Below are 15152 nucleotides of genomic sequence, written 5' to 3'. Positions count from 1 at the left end.
TCCTGAATAATTGCTAAAACTGTGAGGAAATAAAAACAAGACGTGGAGTCTTTAGTCCAGATGTGCCTGACCACAGAAACTCCTTCTATGACCTGACCCAAACTGACAACAACATTTGAATAAGACTGGGCATAAATTTTTATCTCTATTAAATCACAATTGGAGGACAATAAAAGCAATGAAGTCATAATAAACTGCATGGGCTGATAAATGATTTGAAATGTGCTCATTGACAGTAAGACTGAGGATTTCAGGAAAAAAATTCAGCCTGGGACGGAGAGATAATTCAAAAACGTTACGGCAGACAAAGAAAGAATGAAGCAGAGTTTATGAGGCGACAGAGGTAGGAGGGAGTCAGCTCTCCCTCCACACAACTTGGCCGCCTTTCAGCAACTCTGACTCTGCTTTTCAGCTTGTATTAATATAAATGCGGGGACAAAAATTGTCCAAACTGCATTACTGATGCTTGGGCTATTTGAAAGTGGGACACAAAGCGCCTCTGAGATGATGCTCTTTGTGTTTCTCTCTGCGTTACCCCCAGCAGGCCCTGCGGGTGGAGCGGAGTGAAACCTAAGTGGTGAGCTGCTTTCCCCCGGGACGGCGGGGCGTACGAGCCAGATTGAGGCCAGATGTTGCAGACGCAGAAGCGAGCCAGCGGGACCGCGATCCATTTATAGGCTCAGGCCGCTTTGCTGCAAAACAATATATTGATAACAACGACCAGAGTTTCTCTGGATGCCAAACGTAACGTGAGGGATGGATTTACAGTACAGCCTGTGCTCATTTCTGAAATATTTGCAGCCTTTGGGTTTTTACTGCACTCAAATGTGGTTTAAAACAGTTTGTTCCAAAGTTGATATTTTCTCACCCATTAAATAACAGCAGAGACTTGGAATTCTGGTTATTGTAGTTAACTAAAACTAACAAAATAACAAAAACTGGAATTCAGAAAACATTTTTGTTAGCTTAAATAAATAAAAACACTGATTAATTAAGAAAGCCTATAATTAACTGGAACTATACTAAAGTTCTGGATATAATATCCTTTGTTTTTGTGTTTATGAATTTATTTATTAGCCTTTTGAACTGATGTGAAATAGGTTAGCAGTTTACTTTAGCTGTCTGCAAATTGCGGCTACAACAAGATTGCGTTCAGCATCAGTTGGTTGTTCAATAATTTGAATCTATTTTTAAAAAAATAGCATCTTCTGTTGAGTATTAATCACCAAAGTGATGTATGCATAATCACAATACTTTGACCTTTTGAAATTATGAACACTAAACTGACTAACTAAACAATATCTGACGAATAATAACTAAGAAAAACTAGAAAAGCACTCTAAAAACTAAAACTTACTGAATTAGACAAACAAAAAATCACAACAAAATAAAACTAAACAGTAATGAAAAAATGAGCCCCAACAACCTTTAAGCAATCACAACGGTTTTTAATTTATTGTAGTAATTATGGTAGGTGCACCAATGTGAAAGTTTGGGTTAATATAACTCTCTGATATTAATACTACCAATATGGCAGACAACAATAACGATGAAAATGGGAAAGTACAGAGAAAGGTCAAGATACTATTAGATGAGTGATAAACTGTGTAAGGAACAATTAAATGACTCGGTTTGAACAGTTTTTAGAAATAACAAACCCATAAACGTGAATCAAAGGGAAGCAGATTTCTGGAAAAAAAAATCTTTAGTTAGATTATGGAGACACTCCAGATGGTGCTAATAATCCTCTGCTGTTTGTCGATGAGCTTGTTTTACACGTGGTGTTTTGTTGACTTCTGTCTGTCCTGAAAACAACACTTGAGTTTGTTTTTTTGTGGTTTCAGTTCAATAAACTGAGTTAATGGATTTCCCCAACTTTTATTTTCATTCCAGAACCTGACCCTGTGTTTTCTGTTTGTCTTCAAGAGGCGGAGGAAGTATGTCTGCTCTGTTTGATACAGTGGAGTCACCCATGTTTCCATTTTCTCCCAGACTTTCTGATGGGACAAACTCTGAAAAGATGGCACATCATTCCTGCCCCTGTTGGCCTTCAAACAGTGTTAGCACAGGGTGTATATTTTGTTTTGGCTGCAGCCTGTATCTGTAATATTCTGACTCACAGTGCTGACTGCTCTAGATCATCTGGTAGAGCCCCACTAATGTGGTTCTAAATCTTCGACAGGCCTTAAAGGTGACCCATGTGGTCCGGGCCCCTCGGGTTGGGGAACTCCCTGCTTCAAGAGGTCAGAGAGAAAAACAGTGTCTTCCCTTAAATCAGTGCAGTTTCAGTATTTAAAGTGTTGAAAAGCTGAAATCATTCCAGGTTGGACAGCTAAGTTTTACTGTTGTGAAGTTGTTAGTTCAGATTTTATCTGCAAAGTTTCAAATCTGAAAACTTGAGGGATTCATTTATTTTTGCCATTTAAACACAAATTTATCACATTCATTAAAATGTTGTAAAGAACTAAATCTGTGATGAATTTAGGAAACCCAAACTATGAGAAGTTCAAATAAACAGGTTTTACAAGCATGGCAGACGTATTGGACTTTGAAATCAGGGCTTTGTTTGGAACCGTTTTCCAGTTTTAACTTTGAAAAGAACTGGGATTTGCTTCTTGTTTTGCTAATTATTGTTAGCAACACATGCTGAAAACAGTCTTGGCAAGTTGATACGTTCTATTTCAATCAAAAATAATAAACAGCTTACTAGTGGAGATATTGGTAGTTTTTTATAGACGCTGCAACCAAATATGACAATTTTTCAAGCCAGAACTACAGTTTATTCAGGAAACACCTCACACCGACATAGATTTGGTAATTATTTTTGCTCAGTGGCCAGGCTAACTAGCATTAGCAACACAACCAAATAATGTAATTATGTAATATTGTTTTTAACAGGTCAAACAGCAAATAAAACTTAATTTACATTGCCGCACACTACTGCAGAAGCTAACATCCTGTCTTCCTTATCGCTTGGGGCTACAGCCAATCAGAGCTAAGGGTGAAAAAAAGAGCTCCAGGATTGGCTGCTAATCAGGTAGCATTGAATCTGTTACATTTTTCTTTAGAATATTTTAGATATTGTCACCTTCCAAAAATAATGTTCAGTCATTTTTTTGCTAAATTTATTTATTTTTTTTACCTAAATAATCTTGGACAGTTTTCTACACTTCATTTGAATCCTGAAGGAATATGTTCATTAACAGAAGTTGTCAAAAACTCAGTAAGTGACCAAGAACTATGAAAAGGTCAACTGAGCTACTTAACTGCGTAGTTGCGGTTGCCATATTGGATTTTGTGCAGCACAGCTAACACTAGCATAGCAAAGCTAATGCTAGCTGTGCTAATGCTAGCTTTTACGTAAACGGCAACCGCAAATACATTATTAAAAGAATTTGTCGAAACTTATTTTTTTTACTTTAAAGTAAAAAAGAAAGTCTACATATTTTTGTGAGTATTTGTGTAAAGTTACAGTTAAACTTCTTTGTTTTTCGGTCGACATTTCCCGCCTCATGTAGCCAACTGAACCCAGAAAGTTCTCCTCGCCTGGTTCTATACTTGTGATCCGTGGGCTTAAATATTTGGCGTTAAAATAGAAGTTATGCAGGTGCCATTCTTCTGGGTTTTATTGTGTCGGAGTTGTTTTTTGTAGATGTGTAGATATGAACCTCACAATAAACTATAGAAAGTCATCTGTGTTTTCTCAGCGCAGAAATGAAACAATAATCTCTCCTTGCAGGAGAAACTCAAACAGGGAGCAGCTTTTTATTCTCCGGTCCCGCCTCCGCCTCCTCCTCCTCCTCCTGCTCCTCCTCTTCCTCCTGTGTGCAGGAATGGGGAGGGCAAGAAGTTAAAAAGAGTCCACCTCTGAGCCATTGTTCTAGTTCTGGAGCTCTGGAGACGGGTCGGGACGCGGCTGCTGCGCTGCTGGTACCGGACGGCGGTCTGTCGTTATGACGGGCTCCGGTCCGAAGCTGGGCGTCCTGCTGCTTGTGGCGGTTCTGCTGCAGACGGTGGTCGTTACCATCACGGTGCTGCACTTCACCTCGGCTCTGAACTCGGTGAGGAAACGGGCTGATGGTTTTTGTTTGCGCACAGCGCGCGTTGTGCGTCATACTGATGCTGGTGCAACAAATTCTGCGTTTTTTACAAACTCTTGCAAGATATCTGTTTAAAAAACTATACTTTTTTCCTACAAACGTTTCTATTTTTATAAGATTGACGTTTTAAACCATGCATGTTCACGTTAAATCTGCAAACACATGCGCAGAGGTGACAGGAAAGTTTGGAGGTAGACTTCAGCCGTTTTTATGGGTTTCTGCAGAGCTTGCGTGCTTCTCCTGCTAAACTGGATTTATTCCAGAGAGACTCCTGGTCTGTGTTTACAGCAATTAATCATTAACTCTCATAAAATGGAGCAGCAATAAGTGGGAAATGAAACATAAACAGATAAGAAGCAAAGAACGGGACACCTGCCAGGAAAATTTAATGATGACTCAGGCTTTTAGGAAAACAGAGATTGCCTCCTTTTTAAACAATGAATGAGGTGGATTATCAGGAAAATTGCTTTGAAACTTTTTTTATTTTTGTCTGCACAGATGAAAGAGACGTTCGCCAGGAGCAGCGTTTCCTGTCTGACAGGCTCTGACCTGCAGAGCATCACTGCTGTACGAGGAGATCCATGCTGGCAGGTGACCCAGCAGCTTCACCTGCTCATCGAAAAGGTATCACACCTGGCTCTTATCTGGCAACGCAGCAACACAGCAATGCTTGTTGATCAGCAAATTACCCAGATTGTTCTCAAGTGAGAGTAGCATTACTTCAACATGTTTTTACTCAAGTAAAAGTAAAAACGTACTCCTTAGAATTGCTTTAAACTTCTGAGTAACTGATAACATTTTATATTAGATAGACCGAAAAATTGACAAATTTCATCACTTTAAAGATGAAATTGAAAAAATAAACCAAAAACACAATAATAGAGCAACAAATCTGAGCAGAAGAAACATTTTTCAAGTCAAATTTTCCAGAATAAAACTAATAGATGTATTTGTTAAAATATGTCATGTATGAATGTTTGTCACCATGAATTTTTCTGACTGATAAATTGTCCCAGAAGTTACTGCGATAAATTATAATATTGTTGTTTAGAGAATATTTTAATGTAAGTTAATGATAATGGCATAATAATAATAATAATAATAATAATAATAATAATAATAATAATAATAATGCAAGAACAGGAAGACATTTTAAATATCCAAAATAAATAAACAAATTAAATTATAAATTAAGGTGAGCTCAATAATTTCCATTTGCATGATTTATTGTTTTTCTATTTTTTACAAAAAACTGGATGACAAAACTCTTCAGTTTGGAGATTTGGATTCAACTAGTCTTTTTTTTGCAGGACAATTTTGTTTACAGAAATTTTTAAATTCATTTTCTTTTTTGTTTCTGTTGTTTTGCTTTGGATATTTGAAATACCTTCCAGTTGCAGTGTGTAAATGTTTATCAGAATTAGAAGTTTATTGAGGATGTATTCTTACATTATTATTCCTTTATTACCATTATATTGCTTGAAAATGGTCTCCAAACACCAATATTATTGTTTATCGCAATAACGTCTGGGACACTTTATTGTTAAACAATCGTGACAGGCCTAGTTAAAAATATTACTAACGTAAACGTAAAAAAATACGGTGTAGTAAAACTACTCCCAAAACAACTTTTTCCAAAACGTTGCTGCAGTGAATGTAGCTACAACCCTCCTCTGCTGATTAGTTTGAATATGCTGACACTTTTTGGCAAACTGCTGAGCTTCAACAAGTTAATTTTTCCTCCTCTGCTCTGCATCAAAACTTCCCACACACTCAAAACTGCCCTGAAAATTACGATTCCAAGAAGCTACTTTTATCCAACATTGCTATTTCTTCTTTCATGTCAACCTTTTGATATGAAAAAAAAACCAAACTCCAACTGTTGCAATAATTTGGTTCATTCTTTAGGTTTTGGATAAGCTGAGAACAATGAAAGCTCCGTTAGCAGAGCAGAGGACAGGTAGTTATCCTTATTAATATGATTATCAGTGGCTTCCTGTGAACAGAGGCGGCAGAAAAAATGCCGAAATGATCCAAATCTCTGTCAGTCGCACAATGAGCTCCTTCATAGATGTGATGTGATCCTCTGCGGTCTAATCAGCGCAGGAATGCATTCACCTGCTCTGCTCCGACACACACACACACACACACACACACACACACTGAGTTTCTTCATTTCACTGTTCATATTTGTACATTTTCCTCCTTCTCAGGCTTTGCTGCTTTATTTAATGACTTAAGCTGGTTGTTTTATCAGTTGTAGTTTGAATAAATTATAGAAAACAGTCGTAGTACTGAGACACTTTGACCTACAAATATCGAGAATTCCTTAAAATTACAGGTCCTCACGAGAAATCCTGCAAAAATGCTAAAATCTCACAATTAAAACTCTAATACAAGGATGGTGTTCCAAGGCTTAAAACAAATCCAACACGATCCGTGTTTCCACGTTTAAATTTCTTGAAGTATTGCATTGAAGCTGCAGTACTTTTATATAAAAAAGTGTTTTTTTTACATACTTGTTAAATATGAGACAGATAATCTGAAAACAACCAATCAGAGCCAAGAGGAGGGTCTTAAAGTTGTCAATCATTTTCATGTATTTCTTGTTAAATGTACTAAAGGCGGAAAAATAATCAAACGTTACAGGAAAACTGTTTATCTGCTGTTGTTGGTGGCTATGCTAACTAGCCTAGCATTCATGACAAGAAAAGCTAGCAGTGGCAAAGAGCAAAGAGTGGGGGGAAAGAGCAGCGCCACACAAGATTGTGATTTGCAGCGCTAAGACCGATTGGTTGGAGAGAAAGCAGAAAAACTCGATTTTTTCACAGATTATCTGTTTCATACCAAACTGTCACAACATAGAGACCATCTAAACTAATATGTAAAAAAATAAAATACTTTTTAAAAGTTTTTTAAAGTATATAGGACATTTTTAAATAATGTTTACAAAATGTTCTCATCCATTGTTGGGTCTGTGCCTTACCAGAGGCAGGAAAGTCCAAACTTCCAACTCGCCCCATTTCTCTGAGATGTGTGGTCCATTCTACTTGACAATCTCTACATTTTAACATCGATATCTGACATAATTAAGCTCTGTGTTGCCGGTTGATTCGCCCCAAAACATAAATCATAATTCTATGTTTTTTCTTTTTTTTTGCAATATTTAAAAAATTTGCTCAAAATTCGATTGACTGTTGGATGGTACTAGTTACATGTTTTAGGTCTTTTTCACATTTTCAAACTTGCCTTTTGCAAAGTGCAGATCAGTTTTTTATGTCACTTTTGGAGTGATGGCTTCTTCCTCTCTGAGCGGCGCTTCAACCCGTATTTTCAAAAAGTTTTTCACTTTTGTTTTGGGTTTTATTCACACATTTTGCAATAAAACATGTCAATTTCTGGGACAAAGAACCTGTTTCTTTTCTAAATGTTATGAGGGATGGATTTTTATTTTAATTTTTCAGACTGATTCTTTGTAATCTGTCCAGAGATTTTTCTCCAAATGAGTCCAATTTTATGCTTGCAAACATGCTTTTACAGAATTAATTGCTATATTTATTCGTATTAAACCCCAAATTATATTGATACCGCCAAATAAAGTCATGCATATCAGAATGTTAAAATGTAATAAAAGATTTTAATTGATTGAAACAAGATTAAAAAAGCTCAAATATTAAATTTAATCTTGCGTTTTTTTCTAAATTCAGTTTTGTTTTTCATCAGTTTGGTTGCAGCTGCTGATAAGCCGAGCAAAGGAACGTATAACACGAGGAAGCAGCGAGCGATCGGTTTACAGGAACACGAAAGCTCCTTGTTATTCCGTGAAAGAAACTTCCTGATCGTAGTGTCAGCACATTTCCAGGGTCAAACAGCCGCCTGTCAGGCAGAGCCGACTGTTCTTCGCTGCAGATAAGGCGTAAAGTTGCAGCTCATGTTGTTGTTCTGCAATGAGTAACACGATGGGTTGCCTCAGGGCTTGTTAAAGTGAGATGTGTCAGAGAAAAGTCTGTTGAGTTTGGGAAGGTACTGAAATAACCAGGAAAGCACCGAACACACATCTGTGTGACTCCAAATAATTGTTTGCATCTGTTCTTCCTGCAGTCTCTGTCTCAGCGCTACCAGAGGCGGATTTCATCAGCCGTGAGAGGTGGGGAAAATAAAAAACAACAAAATCAAGAAAAAACAGAAAAATAATCTGGTCTCTAGGAGGTTTTAAAAGAGATTAAATAATCCCAAAAGCATAACATACATAAAGAACTAAATTACACACAAAGCTAAATTACAAAGTGAGTGAAAATTGTGTCAACTGCTGCAGATTAAATATATAACAGTAGGACTGAAACGATTAATTGGGATTAATCATGATTAATCAATTTAATTAATTGTTAATTAGAATATAGAAACCAAAAATATCTGTACAAAAAAATACATATATTTTGCATTTGACATCTATTTTTAGCTTCACCTCGTTGAGATTTACTGAAGTAATGCTAAATTATTTTATTTTAGGCTGTTTATTTTCTTATTAAACTGAATTTAATTATTTCTTTATTTGCACTTTTAAAAATGTATTTCTAATATTGCATAAAATGAGCTTAAGTGGTTAAATGAAAGCCTGCAGAATGTGTAAGTTTTAAAAATATGATTAATCGATTAATCGTCCAAATAATTAATTATAAAAAAATCGTTAGCTGCATCCTTATTGTTTGCTAACATGATGCCAGGGTGGACAGACATCAGCAATGACCTTAGAGAAAGTATTGTTTCTGCTAATCAACTATAATCAATAACTGTCAATCATTTCAGGAATAAAAAACAAGATTATGTGAGACTCTGAAAGCCTGTTTGGAAAGAACAAATAATACCTTAACTAACTGATGGCCAGGAACAAGCCAGAGGAAATGTGCAGTCAGCTCAGTTTGATTTTGGATAAATATTTGACCAAATTGGATCATCAACAGGACAATCATCCCAAAAATAGCAACAAAACCGCTAGAGCTAACGTGCTAACAAAGAAATGAATCAATGTGTGGTAGTGGGATGAACAAAACCAAAACATTGTTTTATTTATCTTATTTCAAAACGTAGTGAGGTCCTGAAGATTCTTAATATATTGGAAATTTAACATTTGAAGAGATGTCTTATCTGTGTTTTGTCCTTATCTTTTTTTCTGCATAACAGATGAAGTGTCCCGTGTTTTGCCCTCACTAGTGATGGAGGACAGGGCTTCACCTCGCCCCAAAGTTGCCGCTCATGTCACGGGAAGTTTTGTGCCCAAACTGGAGCGAGACGGAGGAGGTGAGAGAACCTTTACTGACTAAATTTGATAGAAAGAATCCTGTTTTAAATGTATTTTCATTGGACCTGAATCAGTTTTACAAACAAAACTAAATGCTTGAAGATAAAGCGTCCAACATAAACAAAGCTTGCAATAATAAATACATCACTGTAGATGAAGAAATACATTGATTATATCAGGCCTACATTATGTGATAATAATAACTACATTAATGATATGTGACCGGGTGAATACAAGCAGGTATAGCTTCCTAAAGCAGCGAACAATGCTTCATCGCTCATGCTAACTTCTAAATTAACCTGACAAAAAAGTCTGTTTCTTGTTTTTTAAAAAAGCAATAGTTTATGGTCATTTTCAAATTCTACTCTTCTAACTTTCTGTATTGGTTTGCTGTGCTGCAGTGCTAATGCTAGCTTCTATGTAAATGGGAACAGTATGCTTAAATTAGATTTTAGCTTTTGAATGATAACATGTCCACTTCTATAAATATCGGATTTAGCTAACACCTTAAACAATTATAAATTAAGTTACAATCCATGTTGAAAAATGCTAGCTGTGTTGCAGTGCTAATGCTAAGCAGGAATGGTATGTTTAGATTGTTATTTCTATTATGTTGTCCTCTATCATTCGCAAACTTGAGCTAATAGATTAAATAATTGCTAATTGAGCAACATTTCAAATTGTAAAGTGGTTTCTAAATTCTTGGACAAGCTATCTGTACTCCAGTGCTAATGCTAGCTTCTATGTAAACAGGAGCAGTATGCTAAGATTTGAATTCAGCGCTTGTTTTTATTTTGTCTTCCTCTATTACACACTCTTGCTAACAGCTTAAGAAATTTCAAAAAAAGCAAATTGTAAAGTGGTGTTTTTCTGAATTCCTGTAGAAACTAGCTGTACTGCAATGCTAGCTTCTATGTAACAGGAAGCATAGGTGTGGATTTCATTTTTAAAAATTTCCATTTATGTCATTGTTGCAATGGTTATAAAATGTTTTTTATTTGCTTTCTTTTAGTAAAATGAACGTTGAGTTGCTAAAAGTTTTAGCCACCACAAAACCTGCTATGCTAATGCTTTAATTTCACATTTGTTCAGAGACAATGTATTCCAGATTTTTTTCTCAACCCCATGTTTAAAATAAAACTTTTTTCTGGTTTCAGATGCAGTTCCTGCAGGGCGACGCGTTCAGGGCCAGAAGATTTCTTGGTGGGAGGGTCAGAAGGGCCTGGCCTTCCTGCAGGACGTCAAGCTGCTGGATGGGGAGCTGGTGGTGTCGCAGCCTGGCCTCTACTACGTCTACGCCCAGACGTACTTCAGGCACACCCATTCTCTGGAGGAGAACGGCGAGGAGGCGGAGGATCGGGGGAAACCCCTGCTGCAGTACGTCTACAAAAAGGTGAACTCCTCTTTTTTAATTTGGCAGCAGTACCGCTGCATTTCACGCATCAGCTGCTTCTTAAAGGTCCCACTATCATGCAAAATTCACTTTTTCATGGTTCTGTACTTCCATTTTGGAGCTCCACCCACTTCATTACAAGCTCCCGCTCTACAATGGCTCCTGGAAAAGGAAATTATTTTCTTATCAGCTGCAGTACACAGTATGTGTTGATGCATTTACTTCCAGGCGTGGAGAACAGAGCTGCGTGGCTTCAGTTTATTTCTACTTGCAAAGTTTCTGCAATGTTGCTAAAGAAACATTGCAGTAGTTTGTAGTTTACGCTGATCAGTTTAGGAAGGATTCCTCTGAAAACTACTAGCTGCACATGGCAGGACTTATCAAAAGACTTGGACTAAAGGAAGGGTTTGTTCCTACTGTTTGTCTCTAAACTGCAAATGATGGTGATGTAAGTATATGATGATGTGTTTTCTGTTGTTGTTCAGCATCAACATGATTTATCAGTTAGCATAAGCTAACGCTGAATGCTAGCCTCTGTTAACGTCTGATGCAAGATTTCTCCCAGGAAAATTGCTTTAAGAAATGCTTGTAGTTGACGGGAAATTTGAAAATATCACTAGGCTTTTTGTGTTATTGGAAGACATTATTAACAATTCCTAAACACTAACTATAAATTCTTACATTTGAAAAAATCTAAATTATATAAACAAACAATCTTAGCCTGGTGGGGGCTGAAGGAAAGCCTGGTGGCCCGCCAGGCTTATAATACTCAGAGGGAAACCCTGTGATGCAACGTTACTCACAATACCTGCTCAAAATGGAAGTTTATTTTTGCGTATTGAGAGAAGTGTTTGTTCTCTAACCTCTCAAATACATATTTTAAGAAAAGGTTGCATTTGCAGAAATTTTTTTTCTTTTTGCCGAATTATTGTGCTGATTTCAGCTGCTTGTCTTCACATCATGGCGCACTGCGCTGCAGTGAATCCTCAGAGTTTAATTAATGACGATATAAATGTGCGTCAGATCTGTTTAATCCTTCAGAGGTTAAAGGTTTGATGGTTGGTCAGGAGGCTCCACTTCTTCTTTGTTTGTCCCTTTGTATTTCTATTTGGAGCCATTTTCACATGTCAAGGTGCTAGTAATGTAAACACAGAGTTAGGGGGCGTGGCTTCAGCAGCTCATTTGCATAATCTAATTGTACAGCTCATTCCTTAATGAGCTCAAAACAAGCAGAACTGAGCTTTAACCTATCCTAGCATAATAGTGGACCATTAATCTGTTTTTTGGTGACTCACCGCCTGCTGAGATGGATCTGAAGAAACATTTAAGTCTTAAATAAAACGCTGATGTTGGTAATAATTGGTCCAAACCTCCTGCCTGTCAGATAAAAAGCCGGCTTGTCCTGAACATTTCATGTCTTTAGTTTGTGATGATTCACATCAGAACGAGCCAAAGCGCTGCGTCCCCTGACTTCGATCAGTCAAAACCGATGACTAATGTGGAGCCAGACAGTGAGCATGCGCTGCTTTGTGACGTCCAGAGACCTGGAGTTCATTAAAAGCTTGAGAAAAATTACATTCTCTCAAAAAATAAGCTCAACGGAGAAACGTTTCTCATTATTTACCTGTAAAACAAAAAAAAGTTAAACCTGAAAAAGTTATTTTCTAATCAGCTGCTCTGGAGAGAACTGTTTCCCAACATAAATAAAAAAGTCTCACGACATTCAGCGTCATTCCAGATAGTTTCTCTCATTTATCCCGGACTCCCCACATGTGTCGGTTCTGGTTTGTGTTGCTTCTTTCCCGGCGCCGACACAGATGTTGAGGCCCAAAAGAAATTGATTTTCTGGGCCACAAGATTCAAGGAGAAAATATTCACACAGATTGTTTTAATTTGTGAAAGAAACTTTACAGGCACGTTTCTGACAGGTGAAGGATCAGGAAGACGCTCCGTCTGTCAGTTTATTAAACAATATGCTATATACTGTTATTTTAATAATCAATTATTATATTGATTAATCGATTAAATTGGCACCATCTACACATTTGTCATTCACTTTCATTCTTAAGCTTTAGTTAAAAATATTAGAAATATATTAAATCAAATAAACAAATTCAATTCCTTGTTTAAATAAGAAAATTAACATTTTATTACATAAAATGCAATAATAGCGTTCCTTTAGTGAATTTGGATAAAACATATTTACAGGCATTTTTACCTTAATAAGATATATTTATTTTTACAAGCATAAAACTTTAAGGCTTTACAATGCTCAAGTCTGAGTAACTTAAATAAATGTTTTCTGAAGTTATTTATAGATTAACATATTTGCATGTGCCCGCTTATTTATTTATTTATTTATTTATTTATTTATTTATTTATTTATTTTTCAGCCATATTGAATTACTTACATCACTTTTAGGCACAAATATTATAAATTTGATCTCCTATTGTTATAATTCTATTATTGATATAGAATATTAGAGCAAGCAGTTTTCCCTAGGGGATCAATAAAGTATATTCTATAATATACATAAAAGCATTTATTTATGTATATTAAACAGAATACACATAAATAAATGCAAATAAAAGGCTTTAAATGTTGCCTCTATTTTATCTGGTTCCATACTTTAAACTTTTACACAAAATATTTGATTTGCTCATAATATTTATGGTACTTAGCAAAGTTAGCATGCTAAGCTATTTAGCACGGGACTTAGCATGTTAGCAGTGTTAGCAAACTGCTTTTTTCAAAGCAAATTTTAATCCCTGATTGATCGAAACACTTTAGTTCAGTTCAAGTTTATTTAATAAACGATGATAGAAACAAAGCAGTTGTTGTTTCTTAGCCACATGCTAATCAGCTAACCCCCCTGGTTTGGTCCGGGTTTGAGCCAAAGTCTTGTTTCTGAAAACCTGTTTGTAGTTGGAGTTGCGTTGCTTTATTTTTCTTCACCATAAGCATTTTTTTTTGTCAGAATAGCTGATAAAATCTTTGATCTGCTGGATTTCAGTCTTTCATACAACATGAAGTATTTTTGTCTGGTTTTCTGTGCCTCTGCTCCAGGTGCACTCCTACCCGGTTCCCATCCTGCTGATGAAGACCAGCCGGACCTCCTGCTGGTCCCGCGGTTCCGACTTCTCTCTGCACTCCGCCCACCAGGGGGGGCTGTTCCCGCTCACCACCGGCGACCACCTGTTCGTGACTGTGACCAACGCCTCTGCTGTGGACATGGACGAGAAGAGCAGCTTCTTCGGAGCGTTTCTCATCAGTTAGAGGGCCGATCGACGCCGATCGAGGTTTTGTTAAAATCGATCAAACTGCTGCAAGCGTCAGACTCTCCTGAGGAAATTCCTCTTTTGTCTTACGCGATCAAAAACTGAACAAAACTTTGGTGACACTGGTTGGCAGAAGAGACCAAACACGATAGTTTGGATTGTGGGTAAACTGAGACTGGACTCAACAGTCTCTGCTCAGCAAAGACAAAATCTGAAGAACTTTTCTGGTCTGATGAGGTCCAGAACCGGTTTCCACAGAAACTGAATGACTTCAAATACCTTTTTAAAAAACTGCTATTTCACCATTTTATTACAGTAAATATTTATATTTTTACCCCCTAAACACTTTAGACATCTGAGCCTGGGTTTATTTTAAATTATATCAAAACAATGTGTTTGTGCCATCTGGCAGATGAAAAGAATTACATAGGGATGGTTCATTTGAAAATAGCACTTACAACTGACATAAATTAGAATTTTTGATATGAAAAATAATGTAATTAGTTATAATTGGATATAACTCCAACCACCAGGTGGTGGTAAAGTGCTTCCATTATAATCGCAACCAAATAGGGAGCAAATTCACATTTAACCACCAGGTGGTGCTGTTTAGTCCTGATTTCTGGGGACTGAAGGAAATAATGTGCTACTGTCGTTTAAAACACTTCACATGACCACAAACAGAAAGAGAAGAATTATATTTAAAATGTTATGACTTATATAAGTTCATCCTTTACAGAAGGAAGATCTAAATTTAACAGACAAAATAAAAATTAATTTAAACTGAAACATGAACTGCTTAACTTTTATTTGTCTAATCTATCGGACATTGTTTCCAAAAATATTTTCATGACCCTCAAAGCTTAGTAACACTTTCACTCAAAAATATGGCAAATAAAAAGCAGAGCGCATTGTGCACAAAATATAAGAATAAAAAAAAGTTTGGATTGTCTACACCGAAATATCTAAGTCATTTTATAATGTCTTTACTCTCAGATCTGTTTTGTTTTTTCTCATTTTTGTTTCATTTAAACAAATTTCTTTGTACCATTTGAGGATGATCAAAATGTGCACTGTAAAA

The 15152-nt window shown here is 36.5% G+C and overlaps 1 protein-coding gene across 2 annotated transcripts; it reads left to right on the top strand.

Moving 5' to 3' along the window:
- The first annotated feature begins 541 nt into the window (after positions 1 to 541).
- On the top strand, positions 542 to 15129 carry tnfsf10 (TNF superfamily member 10). Of its 2 annotated transcripts, XM_028004767.1 has the most exons (6): positions 542 to 4061; positions 4599 to 4724; positions 8202 to 8247; positions 9282 to 9398; positions 10557 to 10792; positions 13860 to 15129. In XM_028004767.1, exons 1-6 carry the CDS (start codon positions 3954 to 3956, stop codon positions 14067 to 14069), a joined length of 843 nt encoding a protein of 280 aa, XP_027860568.1. In that variant the 5' UTR covers positions 542 to 3953; the 3' UTR covers positions 14070 to 15129. The 2 variants fall into 2 exon arrangements, with proteins under 2 accessions (XP_027860568.1, XP_027860566.1); XM_028004765.1 differs by lacking the exon at positions 13860 to 15129 and having other exon boundaries at positions 10557 to 11328.
- Positions 15130 to 15152: the final 23 nt, after the last annotated feature.

This window comes from Xiphophorus couchianus, chromosome 21 (assembly GCF_001444195.1).
Source record: "Xiphophorus couchianus chromosome 21, X_couchianus-1.0, whole genome shotgun sequence".
NCBI classification, from domain to species: domain Eukaryota; kingdom Metazoa; phylum Chordata; class Actinopteri; order Cyprinodontiformes; family Poeciliidae; genus Xiphophorus; species Xiphophorus couchianus.
This window is presented reverse-complemented; position numbering and strand designations above follow the sequence as displayed.